Source organism: Anarhichas minor, unplaced genomic scaffold (genome assembly GCF_050575085.1).
Source record: "Anarhichas minor isolate MPS153535 unplaced genomic scaffold, ASM5057508v1 ptg000002l, whole genome shotgun sequence".
Lineage (NCBI taxonomy): Eukaryota > Metazoa > Chordata > Actinopteri > Perciformes > Anarhichadidae > Anarhichas > Anarhichas minor.
In genome coordinates this window covers 2307588-2326614 of record NW_027466448.1, presented here as the reverse complement: position 1 = coordinate 2326614, position 19027 = coordinate 2307588, and the positions used below count along the sequence as shown (strand labels likewise).

The following is a 19027-nucleotide window of genomic DNA, read 5'->3' as shown; positions in this document are numbered from 1 at the left end:
GACATTAGTGTGCGGCTAATTGCTCAGACATTAAGCGGGAGCAAGGCCTCTTCCTCCGTCCGCTGATCAATCTGGAGTCATCGTTCAAACGATGCATCAAATCTGTGAGTTAATCTACACCGAGAGCGCAAAAAATCACCCACGGGACGAATTAGTTAAAAGAATTGTCGTCTTTAAAGCTGGTGAGTAATATTAAACAGTATCTATTCAGGTGTGGGTTCTGTATTTGGCTGTTCAACTGCACACCACTTAAAAATACTAGCGAGGACTATCGGCTCTGCAAGCGTGCTCACATGCACAAAGAGTCAATAGGGGGTCGCTTTAAATCATGAATAAATCTAATTACTTCTGCTACTTTTATTCATGTAGTAATATTCAGTCTTGTGTTAACTTTTTGTGAGAATGAAGGATCTGCTGGAGGCACCAGATCAGATACAGGGCTTGCCCTCACTGGCACTAAAGCTCTTGGGATCTGAACAAAACAAACAAGATAGCGCCTGATTGGTGCAAACTATCAGAAATTAGAATTTTGTAATTGCTTTTGTGTCCATCAAGGTCTTTGGCTTTAGTGTATTCTAAATCTTTTGGAGCATAGAATATCATAGACGTTTGAACATCATCATCGACTCCAGTAAAAAGTTGCAAACCTCTTCGCTATCGCTGAGGTGTTGAAGCTCTGAGGGCTCTGCGGTGTTTCCTGTAAGAGCTGCTTTAGCGTGTTGAGAAAGAGATGAAGGCTACATGCTCACACGTCTGCATCACTGCAGGAGCTCATGTGTGTTTAAACATTCTGTGCAATCAATGCAGCAACACACAGACAGGCGAGCTGCACCTGTGACCGACTGACTGACTAACTCTCCCTCTCCTGCATGGAGGGTTGTTGTGCATCTCCATCACTGCAGTAAAGGACTCCACGCTGTAGACATGCATCACTGTGGTTTGGCTTCTCATATTTTGAGCTTCTTTATTCTTAGTTTGGTAGGTTATATACCTCAATATAACCTGGTTATTAAAAATACAAAAATCCCCAAATTTAAAACCAAATACTTACCCAACGAACAAATATCCAAAGTGCAGCCCTGATACCAAATGTCACAAAAGCACAGAACAAAGTTGAGTCATCGGCATACATGCACACATACATGCACACATACATACATGCATGCAAAAGCAGAGCAGGGATTTCCGGCACAACTTCACCTCTGTCCAAGGTGCACGGAGACTCTGTGACATAAAGTCCTAGCAACACTTGTTGTATAAACAACAGCTTTATTTCTATTGTAATATACTCACTGTGTTCTGCCAGAGAGGAAACTCGTCATCCAAGCAAGAACTAAAGGTGAAAAACAGTCAAGCTTGGCAATAAGAATACTATGGTCATCGAATGCTGCAGTAAAATCCAGGAGCACGGCCACACACTGGCTTCAATATTCAAACACTGACAGAAAATGTGCTTTTTTTTGTGGTGTTATGCACTGAATGGAAATTATTATTGAATAACATCTTAAAAATGGTTGCGTTCTCCGAGTAGCTTATGTAACAGGATGTCATTGAGTCTCTGACCTTGAAGCGAATGTGTTCCACTGACAGCCTCTAATTCAACACATAAACACACGAGACTAATCAGGACGCTGAACACTGAAGATGCTTTTTTTTTTTTAAATGTTGAAATAGTTCATTTTTCTCTCAAGGTTAAAAACTGGGCCACGATGTATGAGTCACATGTTGTTGATCACAGCGGTCCCTCGTGAGTCACAGTCATGTATTAACATGATCAACCGACATTAGAGCATCCTGAATGCTGCGCAGAGAACCGGCTTTAATTTGGTGACTGAACCAGGACGTTCTGTCTCTTTTCATAGCGCTGCACGCACCGAGATTACCTCCAGGACTGTAAACGCTCGAGTGTGTTAGAGAGGGAAGGTTTTGGTACAATTTGAGTGTTTGTGATTGGTGTAACTGGATGTGTAAAGACGTGTTTCTGTAACTAAAAGTGACATTAGATCCACAATAACGAATGTACTTAAGGCAAACATTACATTAAGCTAACATTTAAGTCCCTCACTGATATTTTCCTGTAGTTTTAGTACATTATGTTGGTAAATATGTGATAAGTCTTTGTCCTGACTAATATTTGAATCTGTGGTTTCACAGCTGCAGAACGAGCAACAGAAAAAGCCTGATAGGAAGCGGTCAGTCTTCAGGCTTACCGCGACCTCACTCCCCTCTCTCATCTCTAACAGGTAAGTGTGTGTTTAGCACATGTGCATGTCTATTAGTTCATGTGTAAACACTGTTTTAGCACCACAGTGTTATGTTTGCTGTCATGCAAAATACTGGAAAATGCAAGTAGAAGCATAATCCTCTCTGTAGCTTTGAACCAGCACTTATCAGGCACCTTCATACGCTATTCATATTATAAAATGTATAAAAACACAGTTAATGTACACAATCATTTGTGTTGACAACATAGGATGCAGATGCTTGTCTGGTACAGAAGTCAATGACAGAAAGACACTATTGTCTTCTGAGTCGTGATCTTTGTCGGGTCATTTCCGTGGTATTTTTGTTGAGAATCAGACGGTACAGTGACGAGCTGAAGGGCAGCGATTGTGCCGGGTGAGGAAGTGGTGGCCGGCAGACAGGAAATGCACAGGAGCAGAGGGAGGGCAGGCCTCATGTACCACAGGGCGTTCTGTTTCCTGGCATTGGTCAGCAAAGTGAGGGCCCTCAGCTCTCAGTGTTTTGGTCTGTACTTGGCGCTAACGAAGGGGCCCAGTCTTTAAGATGGAATCCGAAAACCACAACGTTATTGCTAATGAATGTGTTCAGCGCTGGGACGACCTGACACTGTGGCTCAGCCGTAATATCGGTACCAAAGGTAAGAAAAACATCCTTTCAGTTCCTTTTTGCAGCAGGCAGATGACTGAGAACATTGACGTATACACCATAATTAAGAATGTTTCTATCGCAGTAATGTTTTTGTCTTGGCTCCGTCTAGTAGCGGATCAAACTCTTGTTCCAGATCATGAATAATTTCATAATCGACGTTCCCTTGAACCTTAATTCTTGTTATTTCTCTCAGACAATGTTCTGAACAGTCGGTAGATAATCTGTGTCTTCAGGTGCAGTCTGAACTCCCAAAGGAAGAGGTTTTCATCTTTAATTGGTTGCGATTAAGACGACAGTGCAATTAAATAGGTGACATTCATCACTAACAAGACTCAGTGGCGCTGTCACTGTTGCCCAGTATGGAACATTTTCTGATTAATGCCGGACCATAAGGACGGCTAATTGGTGCCTTTCTGAAAGTCCCTACAGTGTGATGTGTTCAGTGGCCCAGAGCTGCTATAACCACAATGTAGTACAGTATTACTGATGTATTTAAAGAGAGAGAGAGAGAGAGAGAGAGAGTCCTGCATGTCTATTGGAGGAAATAGTGGAGATACTTCTCTCTTTAGGTGCAAAGTGATCCTCTTCAAACCGTTTATAGAGAACATATCAAGTATGTTACAGAGACTTCTTTCATTTACGTAATATGGCGTAATAATCCAAGTCAGATTCCAAAATCCTTGTACTGTTTGTGCTTTTATAACGTCCAGAATTAACTGCTGCAATGCACTTCTCTAACCTACCGATGGCAGCAACAAGAGGTCGTCATGATCGACTTTGATATTGCCGGTCAAAATGCGAGCTCTGCTCATAGAAAACTCTGCTGCACATCAAGTGAAGTGCTTCCTGAAGTAACAACCAGCCTTCAGGGGGCGATCCAGATGTTTTGCCTTCACTTTTGGGGAGCTGTCTAGTTGCCGCACCGGTAGCCTGCAGCAGCAGCAGCAGCAGCCTGTGAAAAACTTTTCTGAATGTTGCGGCTGCAGTAGAAAAGTAATATACTAAATGTATATTAACCTGTAACGCGTGCAGAGACTCTGATGTTCACGTCGCTTCATTTTAGTAAGGCCCACATGAAAGACCTGCAGTTTTTAGAGCAACATCAAGGCAGTTTTGATCACTAGGTGTCTCAGAAGTTTAACCATTGAGGATCAGTGAGAAGAGTAAAAATCAAAGTTCACTTTTCTGCAATGAGAACAGTGGTTTCTGCATGTGTGTTTATCACAGTCCCTTTAACATCAAGCTCATAGCGCAACTTTAATACGTTTTTATCCTTTTGAGGAAGATTTCAAGAAAGTGAAAAATGACCAGACATCAAACATGTTTGCTCTGTTGACTCTGAACCGTGATAAAGCAGCCGTCGGTGGTTTATTGAAGACGATCAGTCTTTGTTTTGTCTGCAAAGTGAAATTGAAATCCAGTCTTATTGAGTTGTTTTCCTTTTCTTAAATTTGTTTTGTATTTTATGTCTTTCTGGCAGGAACGAGCCCTCAAGACAGTCCTAGAAATTTCTCTCCGAGTGCCTCTGCTCATTTCTCCTTTGCACGAAGGTATTCACACAACCATCGATATTTACTTGATTTGCTGCTGAACAAATCCGCCAGTGAAGACCAGCCGGAGGCTTCTCAGTTATATAAAAATATAAATAAAAAGACTATACTGTGTTTAGAGTTGTAGCCATTCAACTGTGTCAGCCAATTCAGACGTCAATATTTTCTCTGCCACAACAAGTCTTAATATTCCGCTTGTTAAGTCTATTTCTGCTTTAATAAAAACAGCATCAATATGTTTATTTTATAACATTTCTCAACACAATATCATGTAATGGTGTATTTTTATTATAATCCACAGTCATTGCCACAGAGCAGACAGGTAACACCACCATGTCAGGCTTTCATTTGCCCCTTTTCATAACCTCCCATATGTCGCCAGTAGACATTATTTTTCATACCCCCCCCCCCCCCCCCGTTCATTAGTTTGTCTCGTAGTGACTCTGAAGTTTCACTTCTACATTCACTTATTGTTTCTCTAATTTCATTTTGAACAGCAAAGAAAGTTGCCCATTCATCCAAAACACTGTGATCATTGGGATTGTAGCAATACAAACATGTCAAATTATGCATATTTCATGTTTCCAAAGACAATTTTACAAATTCTTCTCACTGACAAGCATCTTAATTTATTGACTTTGCTGTTGTTGTGACAGGACTGATGGTCGCCGCTGGTCGTTGGCCTCCCTTCCCTCCTCTGGATATGGAACCAACACGCCCAGCTCCACCGTCTCTGTAAGCATTAAACATTCACCCAATCTGACCGTAAAGAAAACCCAACGCACAACGAAAGATACCGACACAACAGAGTAGTTACAAGTAAGGTCGTTCTATTAGAGGAACCAGTATTGTGATTCTCTTCTATTCAATAGAATACAGACCTACAGTCGTTACTAAATGATATTCAAATGATCATGACATTCAGATAGATTGACAGGAGAGACTCTTGGAGGTCTCAGTTCAGAGTCATGAGGGTGAAAAGCTTAAAACGATCATAAGATGTGCTGAAACGTTTAAGAGATGAGACAGGTCTTTATTTATACTGAGGTAAATTGTTGTGCAGCAGTTGTAGTACAAAGTAGGAAAGAGTGTAAATATTGAGATAAAATACCAATAATATGCCAATCAAAAATATGCACAATGTCAAAGAAATATAAACTGTTTAACTGTAAGAGATTCTGACAATTCTGCAACTCTGTTTACCAGCTGCTCAGCAGCTAATAGCTACGTAGCTACCTGTTAGCTATCGGTCTTAAATTGAGGTGAAGCGTCGACTTGAGAGAAACGTATGAACACATCAAAACACACGGCATCAAATATACAAGCAGAGAGTGAAAATATGAACAAAGAAACCTTTTCACATACAACAGCTCAGTAAATTTACCAGAAACAGGCGTAAACGTGATGATTTTGCATGTCGTGATGGCATATTTTCATTATTAAAGTTATAATTAAAACAGCTTTTGCCATTTGAAAAAAGCACTTTCAATTGTTATTTTGATATAAAAACACTGAATCGCTCGGCACTAATTAAACCCACATTCATCATGCTGAAACATGATTGTGAGTTAATGTTCAGTTTAGTATTCGTCCCTGCGGCTGTTTACTCGTCATGAAACATCGTATGAGAGGTGAAAGACTGTTTCTGGAGTAAACGAGGCACACATTTATCCCTCTTATTGTGTCTAGTGCCTCCGTCTTCAACGCTCTTTCTTTCACTCTGACATAGTTGTGTTCAAATATATCCGTCTTTATAGGAAGCAGACAGCTTGTGCATACGAACGCACAATTCACAGGAATTACAAAGACTCAGGGGACTAGAAGTGGTTTTGTTTAGTGTGTTGTTTAGTCAGCTAGTACATTTCCTGCTATTCACGCCATCTATCGAAGGAAGCGCGTCCTTGTTTCTCTGGTAAAACATCAGTCATGACTCAAGTCAGACTAGAAACAGCTTTTGGTATGAGGCAAGGGTCCGGCTCCTTGTTTGAGTTATTGAGTACAACACTATGATGTGTTTAAAACACTGAAAATGCAATACTCCTTGTATTTTAATAAAGTATTGTAAAATTGATTGTTATTTTGTTGTATTTCAGGGTAATCTGTCCCGTGTGTTGCTATGAAACATTTGGTTTCTTGCTAAGTGTTAGATGAGAAGATTGTTACCCTTCTCATGTGTCGGGTATAATATAAAGTTTCAGGCTAACTTAGCTTAGCATAAAGACTGGAAACAGGGGGAAACGGATAGCCTGGCCTACCAGCAGCACCTCTAAAGCTCTCTAACGCATTTTTATATTGTTAGTTTAATATATACAAAAACTGAAATGTACTATTCCTTAAAATATTGCAGTTATTTGAGGGGAAAATTGCCAAAACACATGATTTTTTTGTTATTATGGTATTTTTTTTTATCTACACAAAAAAAACCTTTTTCTTTTTTTCTTTTCATGTTGAATGTATATGTGTTTCATTTCCAGTCATCCTGTTCATCACAGGAGAAGCTGCACCAGCTGCCCTTCCAGCCTACGCCGGACGAACTGCACTTCCTCTCCAGGCACTTCTGCACTGAGAGCATCTCCGGGGACGAATGCCGCAGAGCGACGGCCATGCGACCCCGCTCACGCAGCCTCAGGTACATTTACCTCTGCGGGTGAACGTCATCCTCGCGTGGTAACGTTTACCGTCATGTACTGATTGTCAAATTTCTCTTTCAGCCCTGGAAGATCTCCATCGTGTTACGACCATGAGATTATCATGATGAATCACGTCTACAAGGAGCGGTTTCCCAGGGTAAGAGCTCACAGTATGTTCGCTACAGCCGACGTCTGGCTGTTAATTATCTTAAGCGTTCACAAACTGACACCTTCCCCTTCTTCCTGCAGGCCACGGCTCAGATGGAGGAGAGGATTCAGGACATCATCCGCAGCAACTCTCCAGAGAGCGTCCTCCCGTTGGCAGATGGCGTGCTCGGCTTTGCCCACCACCAGATAATTGAACTGGCCCGCGACTGTCTGGAGAAGAGCCGGCTAGGACTCATCACCTCCAGCTACTTCTGCGAGCTCACCGACAAGCTGGAGAGGCTTGTTCAAGAGGTGAGCGCGTCTTCAGGAATCAGGGGTTGCCCAGCCTGAGGAAAGAAGCTCTGAAGGCAGCTGATACTTCTGTATCTCTTGCCAGATGGCAGCGGGGTGAACAGGCTGTGGCTGGAGTGGGTATTGCCTTTTAATATCCTTTGGGCTCTGCGCGGGCGCCTCTTGTCACCAATATAACCGACGCTCAGTAGATGGGTACCAGTGACGCTCTGGGCGGTTTTAATCACCCGCTGCAGAGCACTTATGGTCTGGGCCGTGCACATCCCAACCCAGTTTGTAATGTCTTCAGTCAGGATGCTCTCTATTGCTCCTCTGTGAAAGTTAACAAGAACTTGGTGTGGGAAAAGTTCCTTTAAGAAATACAGCGGACCTTCTGGGTCTTTCAAAGATCACTGGCTATTTATTTTTGGGAAAATTAGATGTTTAGAGCTCAAGCTTGATGATGATACTGTGAGGCACACACTGATATAAAGGAGAACCGTGCTGCATTTTCCCAGTCCACGATAGTGTGTGAAAAACTGAAATCTTGTATCTTGCTCTTTAGTCCACAGAGAGATCGGAAAGCGAGGATGTAAACGTCATCAGAGAGCTGGTGAAGAAGATCCTCATCATCATAGCCCGACCCGCTCGACTGCTGGAATGTCTGGTATGTTTCTAAAATACACCGTATGTTTACCTTTGTATTTCTGTTGTTTTATCTTCTTCATTCTGTGACTCAACAGGATTCTAGAGCAGTGTAACTGTCTTTCCAACTTATCCAAAGTGAAACATGCTAATGTAGCTGCAGACATCCAGGTTAAATGAGTTAAATTGATTATGTAATGTGAAAAGGAGTGTTTTGCAGGTGGAATCATGTGAAATGAGCTCCACGGTTGATCAGACAGAGCGTTTTTTATAGTGTGTTGCTTCTTCTTGATGCGAGGCAGCTATGAGTGCTAAACAAACCATGAAGTGTGCTCTACCTTAAGTATTGGTACAGTTTAAATGAATGAAAATTCAAATACTGCACTAATTTGCCTCCCGCTCTTTTCTGTTCAGATCGTGGTAACTACAGTTGGAAAAATCATATCTAACAAAAATCACAGCAATGAGGAAAAACATGCAAAACAAAATGACGTTGGGGCGCTTTTCCGCTCAAAAATGTTCCAACTCCAGGTGCTCAGCAGTGCAAAGGCAGCATGCAAAACGCTTAACTCTCTTTTTAAAAGAATTACAGGAATCCGCCCCAGGCTGCTGAAACGCTCTGTCGGATCAGGGCCTAAACGTGTATCTCTCTACCTTCAGCAGAGCTGCCACTTAATCCCTTAGACATCCTGTAGTTGACAACATTATCACCATTCATCAAACCTTCAAACTTCACACTGAGACTTCTACAAACACGTGAACACCACAAAACAAACCTGATCCTGGTACAAAAACTTCAGATGTGTCGTTTTTTTGTTCATGTACTGAAGCGTGCTGCTGTGTGTGTCTCCAGGAGTTTGACCCAGAAGAATTTTACCACCTTTTGGAGGCCGCTGAAGGACACGCTAAAGAGGGCCAGGGCATCAAAACGGACATCCCTCGTTACATCATCAGCCAGCTGGGACTCACCAGGGATCCTCTTGAAGGTAGGGCCAGATGATGGTCATCATCAGTGATGACACAATACAAACACCTGTGGTTAGAGCCGCTGGCACCCGTCAACAAGACACTGAAATAAGGAGTTTGATCAAAGATAACAACAGAAAGACAAAACAAAAAACGTTAGAATAAAAAAGGCTTGTGAAGAAGAAAGGATCTTATCTCCTATAACTCCACAGGACTGCTGAGTATTGCCGTTGTTGGTGATGTGGTGTATAAGAGTACAGGGTAGCTGGCTGTAAAGGAATGAAAGAACTAAAAGGCAAAGATACTCTTGACTAATGTCCTGTACTGAACAGACCGTCTTTCTAATGACCCTCTGTCTCTCCAGATTCACTTACAAACAACATCCATTATGACTAATTAGAAAGGAATGGCCTCCCCACAGACCTTATACAGATCCACACAGGCTGGCTCATCAGCCAATCTCTCCCTTTATTTCCCCCGAGTGTCTCCCGCGTTTCGCTTTGCCCGGAGCCTCGTGTGCCCGCAGCAAACCTGACAACGAAGGACAGATGTTAAATAGCGGTGGAAATGTGTTTACGGGCTCTCTAAGGACGAGACGAACACCCCCGCTGTGGAAACACACACATGGACTTTGGCATGGCTGCACACAAACACACACACACACAGACAACAACATGTAAAAGATGCAAGGTGGTTTATAATGAGCACTTGTTCTGGAGTGGTGATTTTCAAAATGGGTGTTAGACATGTGTTTGTGTTGCCACTACTGATTTCCGCCCCATTTATTCTCAATTCAGATTATCTCGGAGTCAGCACCTCGAGCCTAATGGGTTACTAAAGGCTGCTGTTCGTTTCGTTAACGGGTCCTGATTTCTCCGCATTTATGTTACCTTTGTTTCAAAAACTGCTCTTCAGAATGTCTTCGTCGGCCTCACATGAAGTTATAGATTTTTGATACACTAACAACCTTTTTTTTAATACATAAACTGCTTGTTTTCTCTTTATTTTTTTTCTGTAGAAATCGCTCAGCTGACCAGCTGTGACAGCGGGATTGCAGAAACACCAGAAACGGACGACTCTGTGAGCACTCGGGGATTGTTTTTCCTGCATTGATCTACTCCATCCATCTTTACCGCAGGTCGAAGTACAGATGTTATCTTTTTGATTTGCTCTAGCGTTTGTCTCTCCTCTCGCCCTCAGTCTCAGAGCCTCAGCACAGCCCTGCGGTGTCGGCGTAAACCTTGTGAATTGGACTTTGAGATGACAAAACTCATCAGCAATGGTGCCTATGGGTAAGGACATCTTAATCTATATCTGAGTGTCTAATCTCCGATGATAGATGGTTTGTTACAGCCCCAACTATTTCAGGTCGAACTGACCTTTTCTTTTCCTGTTTTCGGTTATCTCCCTCCGCATTTTCCTTCTGTTTCCTCCAGACGTTAATAACAATAGACATTAAAACTGATTTGATGATTAAATGGATCGGTTCATGTCCTCCAGCTGACTGTTAAACCGTTTTTATTGCACAGAGCTGTTTATCTGGTCCGCCACAAGGAAACGAAGCAGCGGTTCGCCATGAAAAAGATCAACAAGCAGAACCTGATTTTGAGGAATCAGATACAGCAGGCCTTTGTGGAGAGAGACATCCTTACCTTTGCCGAGAACCCTTTTGTGGTGTCTATGTACTGCTCGTTTGAGACACGGCGGCACCTGTGCATGGTCATGGAGTATGTTGAAGGTCAGCCGCTAGTTTCTTTTGTTTTTTTAGTGCACAGTGCTGCAGCTGAAAGCCCTTTGAACAATGTCTCCTGTGTGTTGTTCTCAATCACATCACTCCATTGATGTTCACAGGTGGAGACTGTGCCACCCTTTTGAAGAACATGGGTCCCCTGCCCGTGGACATGGCCAGGATGTACTTCGCAGAGACGGTGCTGGCTCTGGAGTATCTCCACAACTATGGCATCGTCCACCGGGACCTCAAACCAGACAAGTGAGACCTCCCGAATGTCATAGCAGCCAACTGACTATTGTTTTTCATTATCCCAATTCATTGTAATGTTTCCGTTCTCCTCCTCTTGTCCTCTTCCTCACAGTTTGCTGGTAACGTTAATGGGACACATCAAGCTGACAGATTTCGGGTTGTCCAAAGTTGGGCTGATGAACATGACCACCAACCTGTACGAGGGACACATAGAGAAAGATGCCAGGGAGTTCTCTGATAAGCAGGTGCGTCTCATTCAACCGACAGTTTGGACCAAACATGTTCCCCGAGCCACATCGTGTTCTGGTTATTTATTATATTTTGATTGTTAGGTGTGTGGAACCCCAGAGTACATTGCACCAGAGGTGATCCTGAGACAAGGCTACGGGAAGCCGGTGGACTGGTGGGCGATGGGCATCATCCTCTACGAGTTCCTCGTGGGCTGTGTGCCTTTCTTTGGAGACACACCAGAGGAGCTGTTCGGACAGGTCATCAGTGGTCAGTGTTGCATCCATTTCTTCTCAGATCGTTAAAAACAGGCTTCTTTTTGCCTAATAAAGACTACTGCTCACACCTTACTGGTGTTGGATCCTCAGTCCAGAATATTTCTTTCATTCTAATCCTTAATTTAGGATAATAAACCACACATTTTTGGGGGAATTTCTAAGTTTTAACAACACGGAAGTATATCATAAAAAAAACAACAATACAATCTTTAAACACCGGCAGACAGATGAAGAAAATATTAATAAAATCAGAAAATAAAACTATAAAAACTAAATAATGGAGGTTTGATTAATACTTAATGATAAACAAAATAAATTAGACAATAGCAAAAAACGTTGAATTAAGAGAAAATTAAAATAACCACGTTAACTTTGCATTAAGTCAAATGTGTCAGATGAAACCCGTACCACAGTGTTGTGTTAAAGGATGAATGTTTAAATAGTGTCCTGACAATATTTACACCCACCCAAAACATGTCGTATTTGAATTACAATGCACAGCATGACATTTCACTGAGGCATCAATTAATCAAGAGGAAACATGAACTGCCTCTGATGTTTGTATTTAAAGGTGAAAATAAACTGAGGTCAGTTTATCAAATATATAATTTGACGAGACACATTTTTCGCAGGTTTCACAGCATCTGGCTTTTAGCTTCTGTTGAGCACAATGAGGAGGAATTCCCAAATCTCATTCAGATATGAATTAAACATTTACATAGTGACCACATGGAATTATTCTGTGTGCATATTTCTCAATTTATTGGAGACAGAGATTTCCCCCGAGGTCCCGTAGGAAAGCAGATGGCGGGAGGCGGATTCAGCTTGACTTTAGACCACAAGTGAAGTTTTAATAATTCTGATGATGTCACTTTGTCCTCTCCCTGTAGTCTCGTGGTGACAGCCGCACAGGGAAAAATCGTACTCTTAAAAAATAAATTTAAAAAAACGGCTTTTATCTTGTCAGCGTTGTGGCTCGGATGAGTTGTTGGAGAACAGCCTCTATCTGTGGCGGGGAAATAAATGGCATGCCATGACCGATTTGCTATGCTCTCAATCAAATCGCACCAAGCCTCCGAGAGCGACTGTTAATTAAAGGGGCCTGAACACACTGAATGCATGCCACCGTGGCCTCAGGCCACACATACATATTCATAGCTCCCCTCCCAAATTTGATTAAAATGGGGACAAATGGTGCACAGAGCAGACAATCAGCACGGCTCAGACGGGCTTTGCTCCCCCTTTTCAGTGCTTATCCACGAGGCTTTTCACTCAAAGCTAGAGCACATTTAAATTGTCTCATTCAACATAATGCTTACACCTCAGAACGAACTCTGTTTTGTCTGAATTTGCTGGTGAAGCCATTTTAAAAAGAGCACCTGGTAAATGTCGGCCTTAGTGGGTCACAATTAGGTAACAGCATTAAATCAAATTAATAAAAAAAAATACTAAATCTCACATTCCTTCATTCTTGTAATGCTAATCTTATTGTTGTTATGAACAGGTCTCCCGTTGACAAACAATAAAGCATGCACATGAAGCATGGAGGTAGAGAACTCATTGCTGCAGTCTCATGATATCTGACAGTATTTAGACACTTTCAGCATTTATAAAATATGCTGCAAACTTGTAAAATGATTGTTTGGAAGTACATTTACGCGTGGCACTTTCACATTCTCACATTGACGTCTGTCGGCTCGAGCTTCTTAACGTGACAAATTTAATTCTCGTGAGAAATGGCGGCTAGTAGCAGCGATAATGCTAAACAACACACAGTCGGCTCTACAGGTAGCGAGAAATTACCTGTAGGTGTCCCAAAGTTACCTTCTGCACAAGTTACTAATATAGTATTCTGGATGTTTAATTTTTTAACATCATGTCTGAAATACTTATCGTTTGCATTGTTTGTTTCCAGACGAGATCAACTGGCCTGAGGGAGAAGATGCCCCGCCTCCTGATTCTCAGGAGCTCATCGCCTTGCTCCTCCGACAGAACCCTCTGGAAAGGATGGGCACAGGTACAGACAGCAAAGAGCAACAAAAAAAGCCAGTAACTCGGTCAGGACCGGACAGGCTCAGCAGGCCAACATAAATCATCACGTGACCCTGAGTGCCACCTCAGCAGCGCTCATAATTCCAAGTCACCGGGGGAAGAAATTGAGGTCATCCAACAGCAGGGCAGTTTATCCTGTGACCTCTTCACCTCTTCCCTTTGATCAATTGCAATTATTTCCTTTGCTAGTCCATGAATCTAGGTCCATGCATGATCAAGCAGTAAGAGCGTGTAGATCCATGGGCCGTAAAAGTGTCCGTGACCTGGGACGAGGCCTTTATTATCAGAGGGCTGCACGTAGCCAGTTCAGTCCAGGGACATCTGGACCTCCTCGTTCATCTAGAGCTCCCCATCGCCAGGCTGCCATTCACAAAGTCCCCTGCTATTCCACGAAAGGTCACAGGCAGGAAATTGTCCTGCATAATTTATGGTTATATCGGTTTGGCCTGCAGCCACCAGGGGAAAAAAGGAAAACATAGCGTAAGCGTTTCTTCGCCTCCTGGGTCTCACTGAGCCATTTCGTTGTCAGCGTTTTCTACACAAATAATTTTCACATTTGTTCTTAGGAAATGTATTAACACTGGTTTTTTAAATTTGCATTTATTCCATCCGCAGGAGGAGCTGCCGAAGTGAAGCAGCATCAGTTCTTCCACAACCTGGACTGGAACAGCCTGCTGAGGCAGAAGGCCGAGTTCATTCCTCAGCTGGAGTCTGAAGACGACACCAGCTACTTCGACAGTGAGTTATCTAACCAAAGCATCAGTGTTACTCAAAAAAAGGTTCACAATGTATTATTTTGTGTGTCCATAGATTTGCTTATAAATCATAGAAAAGATTCGCTCCTGATAACTTAGGATCTCGCCTCATAATTTTCTTGTTTGGATGTTTTCTATTCGATATTTTGGGCGACTTTGTTCTGAAAGTAAAAGTCCCGTTCATTTTTTTTTCTCTTACACAATGTAACATGGAGCATTTCTACATCTTGGATCTCCATTACACATGAATCAGCAGCGCAAAACAATAACTGGGTTAGAAAATATCTGGTTCTTTGATTATAAAGATTAAAGTAAACGTTAACTACGACTCCCAAAGAGCATTTCGGCAAAAAAACATCCAATCACAGACACATGTTTCGTACAAATCACACGACAAACCCACATATTCAAAAAACAATACATGGCTGTGAATGAATAAAAGGAGTGAAAACTGATTAGGATCCATTTTCATCTACTTAAATCACCTTGTGGCACTTATAATAAACTTTTAATAACTGGGTGAATCTCCCATCATCCCCAGCTCGCTCTGAGAGGTACCATCACCTGGAGACAGAGGAAGAGGACACAAACGATGAAGACTTCAATGTGGAGCTGCGGCAGTTCTCCTCTTGTTCTCACAGATTCTCCAAGGTGCGTCCTTTAATCTCCTCCCCCTCGAATTTCTCACACTAACACAAAAATACCTCATCGTTACCGCCTGAAGATGTTAGCAATGTAAATGAGTTGCTGCCCTCATCCGTCCTGCTCCTCTTCTCACGGGAAGCAAAGCATGAGCCGAGTGGTATTTCATATGGAAATGTGTGTCTAGAAAGCACACCCCGCTGTCCCTTTACCCCGGCAGTATTAAAACGTAGATGTCGGCTTTGCATATATTTTCTGCTTCTTCTGTTTTTTGTTAATGTGGAACACAATACACACAATACAGTCATACAAGCTGGGAGCGATTGTTGTGCTGCATTGCAGCATGCTCCCCTCGCACATCAAAACAAAGCATTACATTGTCTCAAAGAGCAGCGGGGCGTCTCAGAGGAAGTGTTGAGCAGCACTGAATCTTTTCGCTGCTACACCTAAAGCTCCATGCTCGTAAGACACGATGAAGTCTGCATTAACTCACATTAACAGCACAGTGTTTCACTGTAAAACACTGATTTATTTAGCATTCCTTATTGTCTGTACAGAATACTCTACATTTATTAATCAATCTTTGTAGCTTATTCTGAGCATGACGGTGTGTCATCATTTTTGCCTTTACAGCCTGCGTGTACTAAAGTCAACCGTTGCTTCTCTGTGGTTGTCAGGTTTACAGCAGCCTGGATTTGTCCCGTGGGCACCTGGAGGAGAAGGGAGAGAGTGAGGGGAAGAAGAGCGAGAGCCCACTGACTGTTGACTCCCTCAGCTGGACGCCAGACTTTGCTGAAATGTATGCATTAAACCTCTGTAACATAAACACTATGCAGTATGTAGCCGAGATCCAATATGCACTTCAGGGCTTGAATCATATGAAACACAAGATGAGAAGATCTTTCTGCTTACAGACATAGTAACAGAACTATATTTTGTGTATATATGTGGCCACTGATTACTGGAAAACATTTGCATTGTGCTACAAATTCGGTGGTTAAAGATGTACTCATCCGTAGTCGGTGTGTTATCTGCAGTAGATGGAGTTTGGAAACACAGACAGGAGTACCGACACAGAGGCTAAGTGATGTACAGCAGCAAAACGTGTTTTAAATACCTAAAAACAAATCTATATCGGTTGAGGTCTACTCCAATAATCCCTCTGAGAAGTGAGGATCTGTTCATCTCATGAGAATTTCTTTCTCTTCTTCCACCAGGCCCTCGCTGTCCCACTCGACGGACACGGACGGAATGAATCCGGGCCAGCGCCCCAACTTGTTGCCAAAGTTTGCCATCTCGGCAGACAGTGAAGGAGACGAGACCTCCGGCCTCGGTGACCCCAGCAAGACCTCCTTCTCCACTGGGGAGCTCCTGCAGGACGAGCCTGACGCTACAACTCCAGGCAGCACGCACAGTGGAGCCACGCTCTCTGGTGGGAAATTACCACATCTCGAGTTTCATTGTGTACAACTTTATAATAAATGTGCTTGATCATCTTTTTTGTAAAGTCAATAAGTTGTTTGTCAGCATTTGCTCCGCGTAGTTGTGTGTGTGTCTCACTCCATGCTCATCTTTTCTAATAATCAGGAAGTTTCTCAGAACATCTGGACCAGTTGACACCCAGAGGTGAAGAGGTGGAGAGCCCCGACAGCACCAGTCATACCTCCGCAGACCAGGGCGCTCACACCAACTCTCTGCGGCCCGAGAGCGCTGCAGAGAAGACCGGAGCTGTGGCTAAAGTCCCAAAGTCCGTCTCAACCGGTGCCCTCTCCCTCATGATCCCTGGCGGTAAGACGAAGAACGCAGATGTGCAACATGCTGACACAAAAATATGATCTCAACCAGTTTTTAGAAGTATATCAGAGCAACAGCGTGCCAAGAATTGCAATAAGAGCAGCACACTTTTTGTACAAATAACGTGAAAGAGATGAAAGCCCTACTGTATAGATCTGTGTGAAATTGGCCCAGCGTGACACCTGCTGTGAGTTCAATTTAAACAGAGTGGCTGCGGGCAAGTAGCCGAGCACAAGCCGCTAATAAGGAGAGTAAGCAGGCAGGGCAGGAGCAAGAGGTCTTCACTGCCGGGAGAGTGAAAATCGCATTAGTTTCACCCACAGCAGGAGCAGAATGAGCCGGGCTCATGAGCTTTATAGAAACACCTGACTGCTGACTCGAGGGGCCAACGTCTGATTGATTAAATGACAGAATCTGCTCAGGTGGTGATCAGCTCTCATTTCTTTCCAGATATGTTCGGGGTGTCTCCGCTGGCCAGCCCCCTGTCTCCGTACTCCCTCTCCTCAGACCCGTCCTCGAGAGACTCCTCTCCCAGCCGAGACTCCTCCCTCTGTAACGCCAACCCGCGGCAGCCCATCGTCATCCACAGCTCGGGGAAGAAGTTCGGCTTCACGCTGAGGGCGATCCGGGTGTACGCTTGCGACGGTGACGTCTACACTGTCTACCATATGGTCTGGGTAAGGGAAGGGCTATATCAGCCTGCAGGAGACTGTGGGGCTGCTTTCACACTCGACATGTTTGAACAACATTTAGTTCGGTTCATTTGGACCGGTGTAAAAGCCTTCGGGTCGCTTCCGGAGGGATTGTGGTCTGGTTCAGTTTGTTTGTGGTGTGAAAGCAAAGCAGACGAACTGCAGGATTCTATGATGGTAAACATGTGATGTTAGCATGAATTCAAAAGCTGAACTTCCGTTAAACGTCCTGAAAAAGGAAAATAGATGATGATATCAAATGTCTCTTATGTGTCTGTCAATCAGAATGTAGAAGACGGTGGACCTGCACATAAAGCAGGACTCAAAGCTGGAGACCTCATTACTCATGTGAACGGAGAACCAGTCCACGGTCTTGTCCACACTGAAGTGGTGGAGCTCCTGCTCAAGGTAACTGACAATATATCTTTCTTTAAACTGCAGATATCACATATTTTTTTGAATGATTTTGAAGTAAAAAATGTTGTTTTCTAATTTCATAAATGTTAAATTAGCTGTAGGACCAATTACAAATAATAATAAAAAATAACAGCTTATTCAATTCTTGTGGAGGTTTCCATTTCATATTACTGCTGTAATGTTTTCACTGTAGCTGGATTGAGTTTATTACTGTACTATACTACTATAATCCAATTATTATTTTCTTCCGTAAACATCCTCTACTTACAGTAACAGCATTAATGTTAAAATCTGAGAGTACACCAAACACAACGTCAACACTGATCTAACCCCTAAACATTCTAAAGGTCTTGTCCTTTTGTCTTTTCAGAGTGGCAGCAAAGTGGTCATCTCCACAACCCCGTTCGAAAACACTTCGATAAAAACTGGTCCGGCCAGAAGGAACAGCTACCGGAGCAAGATGGTGAGGTGTGCCAAAAAGCCCAAGAAGGAGAAGACACCAGAAAGGTACGAATCATCCACTGAAACGTACATTTGAATCAGTTTAGATGTAAATGTCCTAATTATACGAATTGGATGAACACATTGTCTCTGGAAATTGTTAATAAAGTGAGCAGTTCAGTCAGTATATCTATATTGAATCATAATGCATATTTTTTTTTGTGTGTGTTTTGCATGTTTTTGTTTTATTATTTGTATGTACATTTTTTCAAACTGCCCAAAACAATAAAGCAAATAATACGTTGGAGAGAAAAAAACGAAATATTTGTCTTTGTCCCACGTTGCTTTGTTCCAGGCGCCGCTCGCTGTTCAGACGTTTCGCCATGCAGCCGTCTCCTCTCCTGCACACGAGCCGCAGTTTCTCCTCCCTCAACCACTCTCTGTCATCTGGTGAGAGTCTCCCCGGCTCCCCCACCCACAGTCTCTCCCCTCGTTCCCCTACTGCCACGTTCCGCCCCACACCAGAGTTCACCCAGTCAGGTGGAGATTTCGTCTAAGAAATCGTACCGTTTATTTTCACTTCATGTATGTTAAATGACTGATGTCTTTTTTTTTTTCTTTTCTGC

At 42.9% G+C, this 19027-nt stretch overlaps 1 protein-coding gene across 1 annotated transcript in view; it reads left to right on the top strand.

Annotated features, from left to right (window-relative positions):
• Positions 1-19027, top strand: part of mast4 (microtubule associated serine/threonine kinase family member 4) — a 74480-nt gene that overhangs the window by 49461 nt on the left and 5992 nt on the right. The window contains exons 5-28 of the mRNA XM_076080684.1: positions 2155-2243; positions 4373-4442; positions 5099-5177; positions 6935-7071; positions 7154-7229; positions 7322-7531; positions 8076-8177; positions 9009-9141; positions 10140-10201; positions 10322-10413; positions 10651-10859; positions 10973-11111; positions 11215-11347; positions 11435-11600; positions 13524-13625; positions 14276-14398; positions 14957-15066; positions 15735-15856; positions 16275-16489; positions 16645-16845; positions 17302-17528; positions 17829-17951; positions 18331-18467; positions 18757-18941. Coding sequence (XP_075936799.1) covers positions 2155-2243; positions 4373-4442; positions 5099-5177; positions 6935-7071; positions 7154-7229; positions 7322-7531; positions 8076-8177; positions 9009-9141; positions 10140-10201; positions 10322-10413; positions 10651-10859; positions 10973-11111; positions 11215-11347; positions 11435-11600; positions 13524-13625; positions 14276-14398; positions 14957-15066; positions 15735-15856; positions 16275-16489; positions 16645-16845; positions 17302-17528; positions 17829-17951; positions 18331-18467; positions 18757-18941 — 3242 coding nt within the window. The remainder of the gene's footprint in view (positions 1-2154; positions 2244-4372; positions 4443-5098; positions 5178-6934; positions 7072-7153; positions 7230-7321; positions 7532-8075; positions 8178-9008; positions 9142-10139; positions 10202-10321; positions 10414-10650; positions 10860-10972; positions 11112-11214; positions 11348-11434; positions 11601-13523; positions 13626-14275; positions 14399-14956; positions 15067-15734; positions 15857-16274; positions 16490-16644; positions 16846-17301; positions 17529-17828; positions 17952-18330; positions 18468-18756; positions 18942-19027) is intronic.